Consider the following 17,597-nt stretch of genomic DNA (forward strand, 5'->3'; position numbering starts at 1 on the left):
TATGTGTTCATGTTCTTGGTACTTTGTCATGCTCTATTGGGACTTGGTTTATTCCTTGTGATTTCTGGAATTATTCACAATGGGTTTATTTTGCAATTATCTTTTTGAACTTTACTTTTGCTTTCAAAGAACCTTTTTATCTATTTTCTAATAAACTAAAAAGACTTCAACCTGTGTGCAGTTTGGTGTATACAGCAAGGTGAAGCTAATCTGAGGTGCGACAATTTGCATGTTTTCGAACTGCTAGGTTAGCAGAAGCTGGGGCTAACAGCAGGTGCTCACTCCACTCTCCAGATTCGAACCTGCAACCTTTCACACACATCCGGGTGTCCCCTGGGCAACGTCTCTGTAGACGGCCAATTCTCTCACACCAGAAACTACTCACAGCATGTTCTGACATGATTTTAAAAAATCTATAATGGGTTGCTATGGACATCTTCACAATTTCTGCTTCTGACTCATACTAAAGAAGTGTTATTTCTTTTCATCTACAGAAAATGCTCAAAGAGAATTGGTTCAAAGAAGGGGAATAAAGTTGGGTCAATTCTGTTTGCTCTTTTGATCCAACTTTATTCCACTTCGGCAAGACTTCTTAGGCCTTTAGGACATCGATCCAAAAAGGCTTTGAGACACAAGAAATAGATGAAGTTGTAATAAAATCCTTCCAACAAGGAACGGACAATAACGCAAAACTCGAACTTCAGTACACAAACCGCCCGAATAAGCAACACACACAATGATTTACGACCCATTGAGAAAACTATTGTTTATTTAGAAAAAAGGTTACACTGGTAGAATTTATCAGATAAAAAAATTTGTTTTCCTTTTTTTAAAAATGTCATTGTGAAACTTTTTGTTTTCGACTAAACTTCGGCGATACAAAGCTCCTGCAGCTGTAATATTGAAACCTAATTTATTATTATTATTATTTTTGAAATTTTAGCTTGGAAGAAAGTTATTTTTCCCCAATTTCTCTAAAAACATTATGACAAAAAACGTAAGGTGTTAAGTGAGGAAAAGGACAAAGTGTAGGTAGGGTTGTTCGCTTCTGAAACACGGTCAATGCTGTGCACATAATATACAAATAATTCATACGCACCGCGTGACAGCAGCGCTCCCCGCTTCGCTTTTAGTTATCGATATTAAAAACAATAAATAAAAAAATGGGTTTTAAATGAGGTAAATTCCCAAGGTTCAATAACTGTTTTATTTGGAGGTTTTCAAAACACCTAAAATAACGCATTTTCCAACCGAAAAAGGATTTGACTAAACTCAGGCAGTATTTCGATCCCCGAATGTGGCCTTCTGTACACGTGGAAACCCCTCACTGATTTTGCACGATGGCAACGGTTTGCAGCACATTGTGCTCAAAATATGGAACATGTAACACTTTCAGCCAGGTACTGAAAATAAATGCTTAAGAAACTAAGAGACGAGTTAAAAATACAGTAATGTACAACTTAACAATCAAATCTTCCGTGCCGGGAGGGAAATAAAAGCAAGAGAACTGAATAATTTAAGGAGATGCAGATGGGTCCTCTTCGTAAGAATTTCTTGTGCAATCTAGAGTCCAGAAAGATCAGTTTCCCGGCCACAGCTCGATTTTTCCCCCATATCTTCTTGGCCTAAAAGGGAAAATCAAACAGATTTCCTAAACATCAGACACAATGTTTTTAAATCTACCATTGATTTCACAACACTTTAAATATATATATATATATATATATATATATATATATATATATATATATATATATTTATTTAATTCAGTCACTTTGATACTTAGCCAAGTCAGGCCACCATCAATAATAACAATAACAATAACAATAGGGTTGCAGTGGCGCTGCAGGTTAAACTGCTAAACTGCAGAACTTGCTAACTGGGACGGGATGAGCTCTCTCTGTTAGCCCCAGCTTCTGCCAACCTAGCAGTTCGAAAACTTGCAAATGTGAGTAGATCAATAGGTACCATTCCAGCGGGAAGGTTGTTGTTGTTGTTATTATTATTATTAAAGCATTGTACGCAAGTCTATAAACATACATATTAAAATGTAGTTCTATAAAAGATACATATTAAAGCATATTTCCATAAAATATGTATTAAAACACACAGGACAGAGATTAAACACAGGTTATGAGTTTAACACTCCTGCTCAAAACTGGTTGGGTAGTCCTGCCAGAAGAAGGTTTTTAAATTCCGACATTTGATCATGGTTAACTTCCACGAAAACCATTCAGGTCTTCTTAGTTTTCAGAACAAAAGCAACATGACTTGAAGTCAGACTTTGCTTTTAGTGAAAGACAACTGTTTCAAGGCAACGACAACTGACAACGTGAACCATTTTGGACAACGCTTCTCCCATAACAGAGCATCGAACTGCCCTCCTTACCTTGGTCAGAAGAGTGTTCATTATCTGTGTTTGTCTGAAGATTTATGAGTAGATTAACCATTAAGGAAAATAACTGTTTTAAAGAAGGCGGCCTTGGAAAATCATTTTTACAGTAACTACTGCATAGGTCTAGAAATGTTAGCCACAAAAACCAACCTAAAACAATTGCTCAGGTGATGTAAGTATCTTACTCTGAGCGGAAAAGGAAGAGCTTTGTTCATCCCAGGAAGAATCTGTGTCACTATAACAATATAATCATATTATGCTATACTAATAATATAATATTGCAATATAATAATGCAATATAATAATAATAATAATACACTATTATAATGGTATATTTATATTATATGTAAGATTACTAATAATATTACAATATAGTGTTATAGTATAATATTGTAATATATATTGCTTATATTGTGCTGTACGAATAATATAACATATTGTATGTATATATGGCTTGTAAGCCGCCCTGAGTCCTCTTTAAAGTAACTACTGCATAGGTCTAGAAATGTTAGCCACAAAAACCAACCTAAAACAATTGTTCAGGTGATGTAAGTATCTTACTCTGAGAGGAATAGGAAGAGCTTTGTTCATCCCAGGAGGAATCTGTGTCACTATAACAATATAATCATATTATGCTATACTAATAATATAATATTGCAATATAATAATGCAATATAATAATAATAATAATACACTATTATAATGGTATATTTATATTATATGTAAGATTACTAATAATATTACAATATAGTGTTATAGTACAATATTGTAATATATATTGCTTATATTGTGCTATACGAATAATATAATATATTGTATGTATATATGGCTTGTAAGCTGCCCTGAGTCCTCTTTAAAATAACTACTGCATAGGTCTAGAACTGTTAGCCACAAAGACCAACCTAAAACAATTGCTCAGGTGATGCAAATATCTTACTCTGAGCAGAATAGGAAAAGCTTTGTTCATCCCAGGAAGAATCTCTACTCTCTCGTATGCGCTGCTGCTTCTTGCCTTATTTTAATGCCTGGGTGGGGATATGGCAGCAGTGGCTCTTTTCCGTAACTCTCAACTTATCCACAAGTCATACAAAAATCCGTAATTTCAACCCCATAACCCGCCCTCCCCTTCTGCACAAACGTCTACGGCGGTCACACATGGAAGGGATATTGTTTCTTCTCTTCTTTGCCCCCCGTACTGTCCCGCTTCTCCTTCTTCTCGGATTTCTCCTTATCGTGTCTGGACTCCTAAAACAAAATTGGGTAAAAATAAGAGGAAACATTATTTTTATTTATATATAAATCTATATATATAAAAGAGTGATGGCATCAGGGCAGCGGACAAAACAACAAAACTACAGGCCCCCCAACCGCGAAATTTGACAACACAACCCATCATTCATGGCTCTAGGTTGATATAACAAAAAGAAAAGAAAAATAAAGTCCTAATTAGAGGGAGAGGAATAATTGTTTTTAGCCAATTGCTGCCAGTTTGAAGGCTAAGCTCCACCCACTTGGTCTCCTAGCAACCTACTCAGCCCAGGGGACAGGCACAGTTAGGCCTCACTTAGGCCTCTTTCACAGATTATCAGATTTTAACTGGATTATATGGCAGTGTAGACTGAAGGCCCTTCCAAACAGCTATATAACCCATTTAGAATCTTATATTATCTGCTTTGAACTTGGTTATCTTGACTCCACACTGCCATATAATCCACTTCAGTGTGCATACTAAACATAAAGACAACCATACAACAGACATTCAATACCACCACTACCTCAACAATTTCTCACCAACACCCCAGACAACGCCACAGCAACGCGTGGCCGGGCACAGCTAGTGTGTATGTGTGTGTGTGTGTGTGTATGTGTGTGTGTGTGTGTGTGTGTGTGTGTATGTATGTATGTATGTATGTATGTATGTATGTGTATATATATATATATATATATATATATATATATATATATATATATATATCAAAAGAACAGTGAAAGAATAAATAAGCTAAAAAGGAAAGGAAGGATTACTGGGTTGCTGTGAGTTTCTGGCCATGTTCCAGAAGCATTCTCTCCTGACGTTTTGCCTACATCTATGGCAGGCACCATAGAGGTTTCTAGTATCACATATGTTACATCCTCATATGGAGGAGATTCACATGCTTCCAAATGTGGTGTTTGCTTCCAAAAGGTACCAAATCCTTTTATTTTATTTTATCATAATAATAATAAGAATAATTTTATTTTTGTACTCCGCCACCATCTCCCCAGAGGGACTCGGGGCGGCTTACAGATACAAAACCAGCATACAGTAATATCAAATACAAAAACACACAAATAAATTTAAAAGGCATTAAAAAATCACAATAATTATAAAACACATGAAAAACACAACAATAAAAACATAAAATCATTACAATCATTTAAAAAAATAAAACTTTAATTATTTCAAGAATAGTAATAATAAAAATATGCTGAGAATATGCATTCTTTCTCTAAAAATCTCATTTTTTTCTAAGTTATTTGGACACATTTTGACAGTTTCTGATCTGTACATAATATTCTACTCCTGGCTAACAACCAGCTGCCATCTATAATTCATTTTTTTCCCAACTGGATTTGTTACCTTTTGGGAAACACTCTACAAATGTCCAATCAACATCTCGTTCAAGTATTTTGCTAGAAATACTAAAAAAAGCAATATAGATATGTATGTGGTCTTGCCTTTTTGCTACCAGATGAGCTTTTTTCCATCTTTTCGACTTTTATGGAATCTCCTTTCTCTTTGCTGGAAGATTTTGATTTGTTTTTCTCCTTTTCCTTTTCGTTGGAGCGAGGAGAATCGGAAGGGCTTACACTCTTACTATGCTTGGAAGAACCAGCTGAGAAGGAGACAAAAAACAACAACACACCAAGTTATAATTTCCTCATCTCAGGGAGACCAATGTTTACAAAGGGAAAACGGCGTAAGAAAACCTACTTGTTCCGTTCTCCTCTTTCCGACGCTTCATTGAATCCTGCGGCACTTCCCGGTCACTATTGGAATGATCCTAATTAGAGACAACATTAACAAATTGAACACAGGTGTATAAAACAAAGGAAAGTAATTTGTCAAAGTTGCTTTTCCCCTTTGAACTGCCTGTTTTGCGCTTGCCCCAGAGATCCTGGTAGCAGGCTGTTTACGTTTTTTCATCTTCACAAAAATGCAAAGGCTATTTTCATTAGACGCAATTGAAGAGATGACACGAGTGTATAAAGATCACCAACCCTTTTCCGATCTTTCCTTTCCTTTTCCTCTTTCTTTTCTCTCTCTCTGGATCTTTCCCTTGATTTGTCCAAATCTTTCTTGTCCACTTCTCTCTCCTTACTCTTGGACAGGGTTGGAACGGAGTGGTTAACATAATGCTGTTAAATCAAGGCAACAGTACCAGGGATTAATGCGTATTTTTAAGAGGCGGAACATCAGAATAATATGTCACTTTTACCAACATTCTGAAATATTATTATCATGTCAAGGTCTGGAGGTCCATCAGAGGTTCCTTAAATACTGAATACCATATATACTCGAAGATAAGCCGAGTTTTTCAGCTCATTCAAGCCGGCAGCGGAGCCTGGATGCCGTTGCTTGCAATAGATGATCTATTTATCTCTCATCTTACCCTCCCTTATCAGTGTGTTTACTTTTCCAAAGCCTCCCTCGCTCTTAACCAAAGAAATATTTTGAAATGGGAAAGAAGCCCTTGCAAGTCAGGAAGAAGAAATATATATACAGTAGAGTCTCACTTATCCAACATAAACGGGCCGGCAGAATGTTGGATAAGCGAATATGTTGGATAATAAGGAGGCATTAAGGAAAAACCTATTAAATTAGGTTATGATTTTACAAATGAAGCACCAAAACATCATGTTAGACAACAAATCCGGCAGAAAAAGTAGTTCAATGCGCAGTAATGCTATGTAGTAATTACTGTATTTATGAATTTAGCACCAAAATATCACGATATATTGAAAACATTGACTACAAAAATGCGTTGGATAATCCAGAACGTTGGATAAGCGAGTGTTGGATAAGTGAGACTCTACTGTGTATATATATATATATATATATATATACCCATTAAGCTTATAAAAGCATTTCCCCCCGAAATATTTGTTAATCTCTGCTACAGATAAATAGGCATTTCCCCCTGCAAGCCTTTGCAATCCCTATGTACCTTTCTTTATATTTGTATCTATCTATCTATATTAATTTTATATATGAATTTCCCCGTCATATTTTTGCAAATCCTATATACATATAGATAGCTAGAGATTTCCAAGTCTTTGCAAATCCTATATATATATAGATAGCTAGAGATTTCCATGTACCTGTATATCTGTATACATTATTTTATATATGAATTTTCACCACATGTTTGCAAGTCTTTGCAATTCCTATACAGATATAATTATCTATATATAGAGATGTCTAGATATATATATATATATATATATATATATATATATATATATATATATATATGAAAATAGGGCTTGCAAATATTGCAGGGGAAATGCCCATGCACACACGCACAGATTTCTAGATAGGTATAAACATAAATATATAGGGCTTGCAAATATTACTGGAGGTAAATGCACATATATAGAGATAAGATTTGCAAACGTTTCAGGGGAAATGCATATGTGATATTAGTATATATAATTATAGATCTATATCTAGCTCTGCATTGTTTATGTAGGCATTGAATGTTTGCCTGTTACTATGTTGGAAGCTGGCCTGAGTACTCATGGGGAGATAGGGCAGGGTACAAATGAAGTTGCTGTTGTTGTTGTTGTTATTATTATTATTTTATTGTTAATACCATATTGTTTTTGTTGACCCTACTTTTCCACTTACAGAGCTAGTTTACTGTTTTTCTTTGAAATACAGTAAATATTCAAAAACCTTTAACCTACTGATGTCTCAATGTAATTTCATTGGGCTCTATTTTCATTTTGAAATTGACCCGTAGCTGCTGCATCTCCCACCCTCGGCTTATACTCGAGTCAATAAGTTTCTCCAGTTTTTTGTGGTAAAATTAGGTGCCTCGGCTTATATTAGCGTCGGCTTATACTCGAGTATATATGGTATCTCAACACAGAATGATTATTTTCATTAATAAGAACGATATACAGTGATACTTAAGAGTTTAATTTGTTCCGTGACTCAAATTACTCTCACCCGAAAGTGAATTTTCCCACTGACCAATGCACCTCTTACAATGCCTCCTGTGGCCTTACTATACTCATTGTTATGACTATAAAAGCAACCCTTTGGCGGCATTTTCTGTATTCTCTGGGTGACTGAAAGAGTCAAACCTTTGCCGAAGATTCCTTGAGTTCGCTGAGGTTGTCCTGTTGGAAATGAATGGAGATGAGACGTGAGCTCGCACAGTTCTCAGAAACCACGGGGACTTGGGCAAGCAGGGCCAGACCCTTGAAACAAAGAAAACAGCTATTCCTTCCAGGAATAAGTCCAGAGTTAATAATTCTCAAAAACAGGCATGCAGGAATCTGTGCTAAGTGCAGAAAGGAAATCAGACACAAGGTAAATAATTCTTTGAAAGGCCCACCAAACCCACAAAGAAAAAAAAGCTATATTCCTAGTTAAATTACATAATTTTCCCAGCTAAATATTGACGGTAGCCATTTTAAAAAGCATAGCTACCTTAGTCTGTTAAAGTATAACAGAAAATCTTGTGCTAGCTTTTAAGAATAACATATTTAGTTTAGCATCACTTTTCATGTACTATCTGCTTCCTCTGATAAAGCATTTGAGCATCAAGTATATACACACCATTGCGGGTATGAGGTCAATATTATAATGGATGCATAACATGAAAAATATATTCATAATTGTGAGTCAATATTATGAAAAATTTATTCATAATTGTGTATAAACTTGAGGGTCAGATACGACATTTTGCACATCAGAGGACATGAAGTGCAATCCTTGCAAGCCCAAGTTTTTGGTCTTAAAACTCGCCTTGTTGTTGTAACAATAGATGTTGGGCACCACCGAATTATTTTTTTTATAGAAAGTTATACTAAAGTATAATTGAATATTTCAGTCGTTCCCACACACTTGCATAAAGCATAGGAAGGACTTCAACCCAATGACTGACTATGACTCGGGAATAACAAAGTCGTTTTATTTGTCTAGTAAATTGCTTTGTGCCTTCGTCCAACCTCTTCAAAAACAACAACAAAGGGGATTCTTTGAAAGGTTGGCAAGATGGCAACACCCCCACACAAACAATCCATTCCTCCCAGGGCTCTGAGGCGGTAGAGCGGTAACTTACAGTTTCAAAGCTTCAACGTACTGCAAACTCAAAGATTCCATATGAGCTTTGGAGATGGTTTAGAAATAATAATAATAATAAAAGATTTATAAAAAAAGAAAAAAAAAACACGGAGCAAGGAATTGCTACCCTGAGTCTTCCAAGAAGGCTACAGCCATGGTTTTGTGCTGCGCTCGGCTGCTGGGGTTTTTTCTCTTTGCTGGGCGGAAGGAAGGTTTTGGCCTCCACGTCTGGTTTAAGCGCAATGCGGAGCTCAACGGGGTGGGAGCCCACCGGAATATAAACAAACCTCGCAGGGAAGGTGCAACAGAAGCTGCCTGCTCATCACTCAACACACACAACTACAGGAGAACTGATCGCCAAGGAGGCTTTTTGGGGGGAAAAACGGGGCTCCTTGCCAAGGCTCCTCCTCCTCGGAAGGCACACATCGGTATTGACGCTCATCGAGAAGCCTGACGCATTCATTCAGAGGCATCGCGCATCCTGCCGTCCTCCGGAAACTCTCTCTTCGGCGCTACGCGTTCTTCCACGTGAATGCCCAAACGCACGCTCCGCTCTGCTTCCATCAGAGACTTGGTTTTGCTTGTAGCTACCACTGCACTCCACAAAAATATAGATCTGACTGTTTAAAAACAGCGAGGCACTTTCGGTTTTGTGTTTCAAAAAAAATCTTCCGAACTCTATTTACAACATTTCCGCTAGGTCCTTGAAGCTTTGTTTCTTTTTTCTAATAATTTTTTTTTCTCTCTCTCTCTCTTAATAAGGAAAAAAAGAGTCCATCAACCAAGAAAAGGAATGCATTTTTCTCTAATGCAAACATGAACGCTCCCAATGGCTCCAACTTGGCACAAAACTTGACGGAAGTCGGACAATGGCATTCCAAACACGACAGCCTAAAAATGGGCGCTGCCTTCCTCAGGCTATACTAACCTTTACTGTAGAGGAATGCGATGGAGAACAGTGGCTATCAACTTTGCGGCGTTTTTGTTCTGGGGAAGAGAGAGAGAAAGGAGACGCAATGTTACTCAGCCATTACATCGCACATCAATCAATCAAAATAATAATAATAATAATAAACTTTATTTATACCCCGCCACCATCTCCCCAACGGGGACTCGGGGCAGCTTACATGGGGCCATGCCCAGAACAATACAATATAACAAAATATAATAACAAAATATAATAACAATATATATATAATAAAACTTTTATTACAGTCCGAAGACCCAACTGGCTCAGCAGTAAATGGTGCACAACTACAAACATATTAATAAACTAGTTGTGTCCGGCCACGCGTTACTGTGGTGTATGGGAATCCTTTGTTGCCAGGTGACTACTTCCTTTGTAGGGGAATCCTTGTTTGGCCAGCTTGAATTGCACTGAATAGTCTTGCAGCTTAAAAGCCTAGCTACTTTCTATATAGGGGCATTTTTTTTTGGTTTTTTTAATGGTCACTCCTTGGAAAGCAATCAGTTTTGTGGCCAAATTTGGCGTGATTTGGCCCAGTGGTTTTGTTGTTAACTCGGTCCTAATTATGCACATTACATTATATATATATATATATATATATATATATATATATATATATATATATATATATAAAAAATAAATCACAAGGCCATAGGCACTTGGGAAGTGTTCGACTTGTGATTTTGTGATACGAAATCCAGCATATCTATCTTGTTTGCTGTGTCATAATAAAATAATAATAATAATAATAATAATAATAACAAAAATTTATTTTTGTATCCCGTCACCATCCCCCTGAAGGGACTCGGGGCGGCTAACACGGGGCCAAGCCCAAAATACAAAGTGTGAACAAGTTAAAATATAAAACAAGACAAAACAGGCAACAAGCAATATAAAAACACAAACTGTAGACTAATAGGATTAATTAAACACAGGTTCTTGGAGGCTCTCTTTTAGTTCTCCAGATGTGTGCCATTCTGTGTCTTGCTGCTAGAATCTGGGGAAAACCCCCTGTCAACAAGAGCTTGGTGGTGGGCTCTTAAATATTAGCTTAAGGTCAATGTTTTCAGGCTGGGCTCAGATCTGATTCACCATCTAGCCCAGGATGATTATACTAGCAACAACAACAACAACAACAATTTATTGATTAGCCAGTTGGCCTTATCAAGAACAAACAAGAATGTATGTATCACATCTTATTGTCCTGAAGTTTTACAAACACATATTACATATTATTAATCAACTCCTCAGAAACTTGCCCTGTAGATCAGGCAAATTCTATGTAATTTTTTTCCTAGGTGACCATTTCTCCCACGTGACCTTGGCTGTTGCCAAATTTCTCTCTGAGGGAGCCAGGACAAGACAACGAAACCTGTCCTGTATCTATTTGCAGTGTTTTTACTCTTGAATTCATTTTTGATTTTATACTGCTTGTTATTTTATTGTTTTGTTTGATATTTTAACTTGTCTACACTTTGTCTTTTCTGGGCTTGGCCCCATGTTAGCTGCCCCGAGTCCCTTCGGGGAGATGGTGACGGGATACAAAAATAAAGTATATTATTATTATTATTATTACTAGCTGTGCCCGGCCACGCATTGCTGTGGCGAAGTATGGTGGTATGGGAAATAAACTATTGAGGAACTGGTGGTAGTTAAGGTAAAGGGTAAAGGTTTTCCCCTGACATTAAGTCCATTATAAATGGGTTATATAGCTGTGTGGAAGGGCCTTGAGTCTACACTGCCATATAATTCAGTTAAAATCAGATAATCTGTGGAAGAGGCCTAAGTGAGGCCTAACTCTGCCTGTCCCCTGGGCTGAGTGGGTTGCCAGGAGACCAAGTGGGCGGAGCTTAGCCTACTAACTGGCAGCAATTGGATAAAAACAATTATTCCTCTCCCTCTAATTAGGACTTTATTTTTATTTTCTTTTTGTTGTATGAACGCAGAGGCATGGACGAGGGGTTGTGATGCCAAGTTTAGTGTTTCTGGGATGTGTAGTTTTGATGTTTTGTCCTAGGCCGAAATTTCATTACCCTTTTATATATATAGATGATGATGATGATGATGATGATGATTATTATTATGCATTGTATTGCACATCCCACATATAGGCAAATCATCAGTATTTAGAATCCCAGGTCCCACCTAAATGCTCAGCTGCCTTCTGAGGTATCTCACGAAAACAATAATAATAACTGTATAACTTTATTCTTATTCTTATACCCCGCCCCATCTCCCCAAAGGGACTCGGGGCGGCTTACATGGGGCCATGCCCAAACACAACAGTATAATAACAACAGTAAGACAATAAATGGCCTAAAATGAAAGCTGTACAGCTTCAACTGGGATTCCAGTATCAAAATGCCACCTGACAACCATCCGAGGCCCTTCTTAGGAAAACATGAAAGTGCAAATAGGTGTTAAACATACCCCTCTCACAATCAGAGGCATCTGAGCGGGGAACAGGGGACTTCAAGGACCCAGCAACTTGTGCCTTCTCTCCTCCTCCTCCTCCTCCTCCTCTAATGTTTTCCTTGGTCTTCATATCCTTCATTACATCTCGCTCTCGGGATGGTTCCTTCTCTCTTTCCTTTTCTATTGTTGTTTTCGACTCGGTGTTGGTCACGATAATCTTGGACTTCTCATCCTTCAACAACTTCTCGTCTCTCTTTGCTTTCTCCTTCTCTTTGTCCGACTTGGGCGTCTTCTCCTTGGTATCTCTTGCTTTATCTTCTTTGTTTGTCCGCTCTTCCTTTGGCTTTTCTTTCCCATCTTTTCCAAGCATTTTGGCCTCAGGCGTGGCAGTTGGCACCTTCTCCTTTTTCTCCTTCTCTTTTTCCTTCCCACATTTTTCTTTGTCCTCCTTTTCTTTTACAACTTTGCTGCTTCAAACAAAAAGAACCAAAATATTAGTAAAATATGGATAATTAACTCTTCCAGTCTTAAAAGTGTTTCTTGTAGATCATAAATGTCTTCTGAATCAAGAATCAGTGTAAAAAGAGGCCTTCCTTATTTGGATTTACAAACCATAAATTGTAATTACACTAAACCTATGTTTTACTTGGCACAGATTATCAAAAAGAGAGCAACCTGGGTTTTTATCCTTGAAATTTTGCTTCTTATATAAGTGACTAAATAAATATCCCAATATCATGATCACCGTAAAGAGAAAACTGTGGCAGGTACTCACCTATTTGAAGAACTGTTTCCATTGCTTGTGGTCACCTTTGGAGTTGTATTGGCAGCTTTATTAATCACTTTAACAGCACCCTGAGATTTCTCTTTTAATTTATCTGTTAAAGAAAGATGAACAATGGCTAAGTGGCAGATAAAGACTTTGTAAACAAGGACATGTCAATAAATACCCTACTTAATTAATTTTTGTTTTACTGAGAAATGGCACAGATCAAGATAATATCAGTGTTGGCACGAAGAATAATCTCAGCAAAGGTACAGCCAAAAGTAATACAATTATTTATATCACAATCCTATGTATGTCTATTCATAAGTGAGCCCTCCAGAGTTCAGCGGGACTCAAGAAGATATGGATAGGTTTGCAACTTCAATCCCATCTTGTGACTGTATAGAATATGAATTCATTTAGTAGATCTATGACCATTATAAGGTTGTCACACTCATCATACATGCAAAAAGATACCATTATCAGCTTTTCCTTTTGTGTATATGAGCATATACGTTAAAGACATACACATGTTTCTTGTTCATTGCACTAACAAAATTTGAAAAAAATCATATTCCTGATTTGAAAGTGTAATTTCCCATTTTGTTTGTGGCCCTTACTTTGAAAGTAATTGTTTTACTCCAGAATCTTCATTTTTGTGGCTGCCACAAACTAGGTTGAATTGGTTATCAAATTACGTTATCTCAAGTTATCAAACTAAGTCAGTCTTAGGTTTAAGAATTTAAGAATTATGACTAGGTTCGCATGGATGAAAGTGCTTTCCCTGAGGTCAGCTTTCATTATTTAACAACTAAGCCTATGCAGGGTTGTTGTATGTTTTCCGGGCGGTATGGCCATGTTCCAGAAGCATTCTCTCCTGACATTTCGCCCACATCTATGGTAGGCATCCTCAGAGGTTGTGAGGTATGGAGGAACTAAGCAAGGAAGGTTTATATATATTGGTGGAAAGTCCAGGGTGAGAGAAGAACTCTTTGTCAGTTGCAGGCCGGCGTGAATGTTGTAGTTAATTATATTAATTAGCATTGAATAGCTTCATCTCCTGGCTTTTTCTTGCTTTGTTCAGAGTCGTTAGCTGCCCCTGGTTGATTGATGTCTGGAACTCCTCTGTTTTCAGAGCGTTTCTCTATTATTATTATTATTATTATTATTATTATTATTATTATTATTATTATTTACTGTTCTGATTTTTGAGTTTTTTAATACTGGTAGCCAGATTTTGTTCATTTTCATAGCTTCCTCCTTTCTGTTGAAATTGTCTACCTGCTTCTTGTGGATTTCAATGGCTTCTCTGTGTAGTCTGACATGATAGTTGTTGGAGTGGTCGAGCATTTCTGTGTTCTCAAATAATATCCTGTGTCCAGATTGGTTCATCAAGTGCTCTGCTATGGCTGATTTCTCTGGTTGAGTTAGTCTGCTTAGTTTCTCCAATATACCTCACAACCTCTGAGGATGCCTGCCATAGATGTGGGTGAAACATCAAGAGAGAATACTTCTGGAACATAGCCATACAGCCCGGAAAACATACAACAACCCTGTGATCCTGGCCATGAAAGCCTTCGACAACACATTAAGCCTATTCAAATGTTTATTTACAAGCCTTAAGATTTATCAATCTGGAGAAATGCATGCATGCATCAGTGACTATGAAAAGAATAGCCTGGCCTTCCTTGATGTATACAAGGGATGCCCATACCCCCCGGTGCCATACCGGTCTCCTCAGCAGTGCTTTCTTCCAGTTTAGCTGCGTTAATCGTGAGCGAAGACGGGGGCAGCCCGGCTCCTCCTCCCGGCCCGTTTTGCACCGCTTTCGGCACTGCGTTCCCAGTGGGCGCGTCCTTGTGGTGGAAATCGTTTTCCGGGACCATGCAATGCTTTCTACTTTTCAGCTGCCCAGAATAGCTGAAAGTCGCAACAGGTGTTAAATAGGCACGGAACAAATAAAACAACAAGCAAAAGAGAGAAACTGGGGAGAGCTGCTTGGAGAGACAAGTGTGAAAACTATCGATGGATGACAACTTTCCCAACATGTGATATACAAGCACTGGATTTTGAAGAAGCAATAGTTTTATTATTATAGTATTATCCCATTCTTCAAACTGCTCATAAGACCTTTATCCTTATAAGGCAACGATCTCCCAAAATCTGACACCAAAAAGACCTTTGCCTCTATTCTGAAAAGAATTGGCAATAAGATTCAGTCGAATGAGATACATTACTGGCTTTACAAGACTTTCTGTAACATAGAAGGGAGATTAGCATGTTATGCACAAAGCAATAGAGATACGACATCAGGATGAAATGAAACAGAGACAAATGAAGACCACTATTAATTCAAATGAGAAGCCGATGAAATACCAGGCTCCTTCTTCCACTTGGCCGCAGTCTTTCTAATAGGCTAAAGTAGATAGAACTAAAAGACCAAGGTATTCCCATCAGCTCTGTTGGGACTATCTTACTCCTTTTCTTCTATCTACTTGGGCAGATCCTCTGTTGAACTGTTTGCATTCCAGTTGGCTGCTATAAAAAAATTCTCACTAAAAGCTAATGCCCAAGTTTATTTTTCATTCTTCCTTCCAATTCCTTTCCCTTTTGGGTCATGTCTGCAGACAGGGATCGTTTTAGCGATGATCGTTGCAAAATGCTTCAAATTAAATACTTCAAATATATGTAAGAACTTAATCAAAGTTAAAAAAATGGAAACTCTCTAACATTTTTGGTACTTCGATGGCTTAATACTGATCACATCAATTTAATTAAACGCACAGATGTACAATCTGAACCGATATAAGATTTTCCCCATAATCACCATGTCATCATCTACCTACAATAAAATCCCAAAGCATATACAACCTAACGTGACCACGGCCAAATACTGCCAGGAAAGGGACACATACTCTACCATGTAAGATTTTTGAATTTTCTGCGTATAATTTAGCCATGCTTGTAAAAGAAGTTGTTGTTACCCCATTGCTAAGGCATATAGATCAGGCCTCTTTTCTTTTTCTTCCTGGTAGATTTTGTGGACTCTTCTTTCCAACGCTTGGCCCAGATTCACCACTTTGGGATACCAGGGAAGGATTTTAGTCAACACGATCAGGATATTTCGGATGTGCGTATATTCACCCGTTTCCAGGCAGTGCACCGATGCCTAGCAACATCAAGGAAAACGTGTTATCAAAAGGCTTTCAACAGGACTGCAAAAAAAAGCCTCGGCCTCTTCTCAGTGTTTCTAGCTTACCTTTGTCAGTTTATAATGCCACTTGTGTACGACGTGCCGGAAATTCTCATAGTCCAATTGGTCAGCTTTGTTTCCGCCATCAAAACCAGTTGCCCGTAATATAGTGAGGAACCCTGGATAGTTGCCACATTCCTGGAGGTAGATGAAGATTTAAAAAAACCCTTAATACTTATTCAAGAAGCAGATTATTTATTTAGTTATTTATTTATTACATTTGCCATATATACTCAAGTATAAGCTGGGTTTTTCAGCCCTTTTTTAGGACTGAAAAAGCCCCCCTCGGCTTATACTCGGGTTAGGGTTCTGGTTGGCTTATATTTGGGTCGGCTTATACTCGAGTATATATGGTACATTTATTATTTTTCTCTATTATTATTGGTATTATTACATTTACTATTTTACTCTATTAATTATTGTTATTGTATTTATTATTGTACTCAATTATTATTGTAACTACTATATTTATTTTACTCTATTTATTGTTATTATTAATACAGTAGAGTCTCACTAATCCAAGCCTCGCTTATCCAAGCCTCTGGATTATCCAAGCCAATTTTGTAGTCAATGTTTTCAATATATCGTGATATTTTGGTGCTAAATTCATAAATACAGTAATTACAACATAACATTACAGTGTATTGAACTACTTTTTCTGTCAATTTTGTTGTCTAACATGATGTTTTGGTGCTTAATTTGTAAAATCATAACCTAATTTGATGTTTAATAGGCTTTTCCTTTAATCCCTCCTTATTATCCAAGATATTCGCTTATTCAAAGCTTCTGCCGGCCCGTTTAGCTTGGATAAGTGAGACTCTACTGTATTACATTTACTATTTTACTCTATTAATTATTGTTATTGTATTTATTATTGTACTCAATTATTATTGTAACTACATTTATTTTACTCTATTTATTGTTATTATTAATACAGTATATGTATTATTTCACTCTGACATTATTATTACATTTAATATTTTACCGTATTTATTAGTATTATTACCTTTATTATTTTATTCTATTATTATTAAAAGATTTCTGTATTACGACTAGAATTTCCACACTTTCTGACTCAGAGTACTCATCTTCAGTATGATCTTATCAAGTTGCTGCTATCACAATGGTTTATATAATAACCCAATATTATTTTCCTGTACCCCGCTTCTTTAACACTTTTTGTAGTTAAACTTCTGAATATCCCACCTACCTTTTCGTATATGGTCCTATCGCTATGCCATCGAGTTACCGTTTCCAGCATGCAGCATAGGAAGCGGCCGTAGCGACTGGCTTCGTTTTCCGTACAGCTCGCGACGGTATAGATTATATCAGAAAATACCTGCAAGACATTTTCAAAGGTTACATGAGCAGCAAAAATGCACTATTCTGGGATAAAGACCTGGGATAAAGTCATGCTTCTAAGGCTACATAGCAGTAGTATTCCATGAATATATTGGATAAATT

The 17,597-nt window shown here is 37.1% G+C and overlaps 1 protein-coding gene across 4 annotated transcripts in view; it reads right to left on the reverse strand.

Annotated features, from left to right (window-relative positions):
• Positions 1–740: 740 nt before the first annotated feature.
• Positions 741–17,597, reverse strand: part of thoc2 (THO complex subunit 2) — a 39,617-nt gene continuing 22,760 nt past the window's right edge. The window contains exons 26-39 of one of the 4 annotated variants that reach the window (XM_008119687.3): positions 17,344–17,472; positions 16,140–16,271; positions 15,865–16,049; positions 14,610–14,800; positions 12,890–12,992; positions 12,130–12,581; positions 9,661–9,719; positions 7,748–7,783; positions 5,657–5,794; positions 5,370–5,439; positions 5,114–5,271; positions 3,564–3,640; positions 2,390–2,437; positions 741–1,625 (exon numbers count right to left, since the gene is read on the reverse strand). In XM_008119687.3, the coding sequence (XP_008117894.2) occupies positions 2,410–2,437; positions 3,564–3,640; positions 5,114–5,271; positions 5,370–5,439; positions 5,657–5,794; positions 7,748–7,783; positions 9,661–9,719; positions 12,130–12,581; positions 12,890–12,992; positions 14,610–14,800; positions 15,865–16,049; positions 16,140–16,271; positions 17,344–17,472 (1,758 nt within the window). In that variant the 3' untranslated portion in view covers positions 741–1,625; positions 2,390–2,409. Of the gene's footprint in view, positions 1,626–2,389; positions 2,438–3,563; positions 3,641–5,113; positions 5,272–5,369; positions 5,440–5,656; positions 5,795–7,747; positions 7,865–9,660; positions 9,720–12,129; positions 12,585–12,889; positions 12,993–14,609; positions 14,801–15,864; positions 16,050–16,139; positions 16,272–17,343; positions 17,473–17,597 lie in introns of all 4 variants that reach the window. The other 3 variants (XM_008119686.3, XM_003226756.4, XM_008119685.3) reach the window with 3 other exon arrangements.

The sequence above is a fragment of the Anolis carolinensis genome, unplaced genomic scaffold (assembly GCF_035594765.1).
Source record: "Anolis carolinensis isolate JA03-04 unplaced genomic scaffold, rAnoCar3.1.pri scaffold_12, whole genome shotgun sequence".
Lineage (NCBI taxonomy): Eukaryota > Metazoa > Chordata > Lepidosauria > Squamata > Dactyloidae > Anolis > Anolis carolinensis.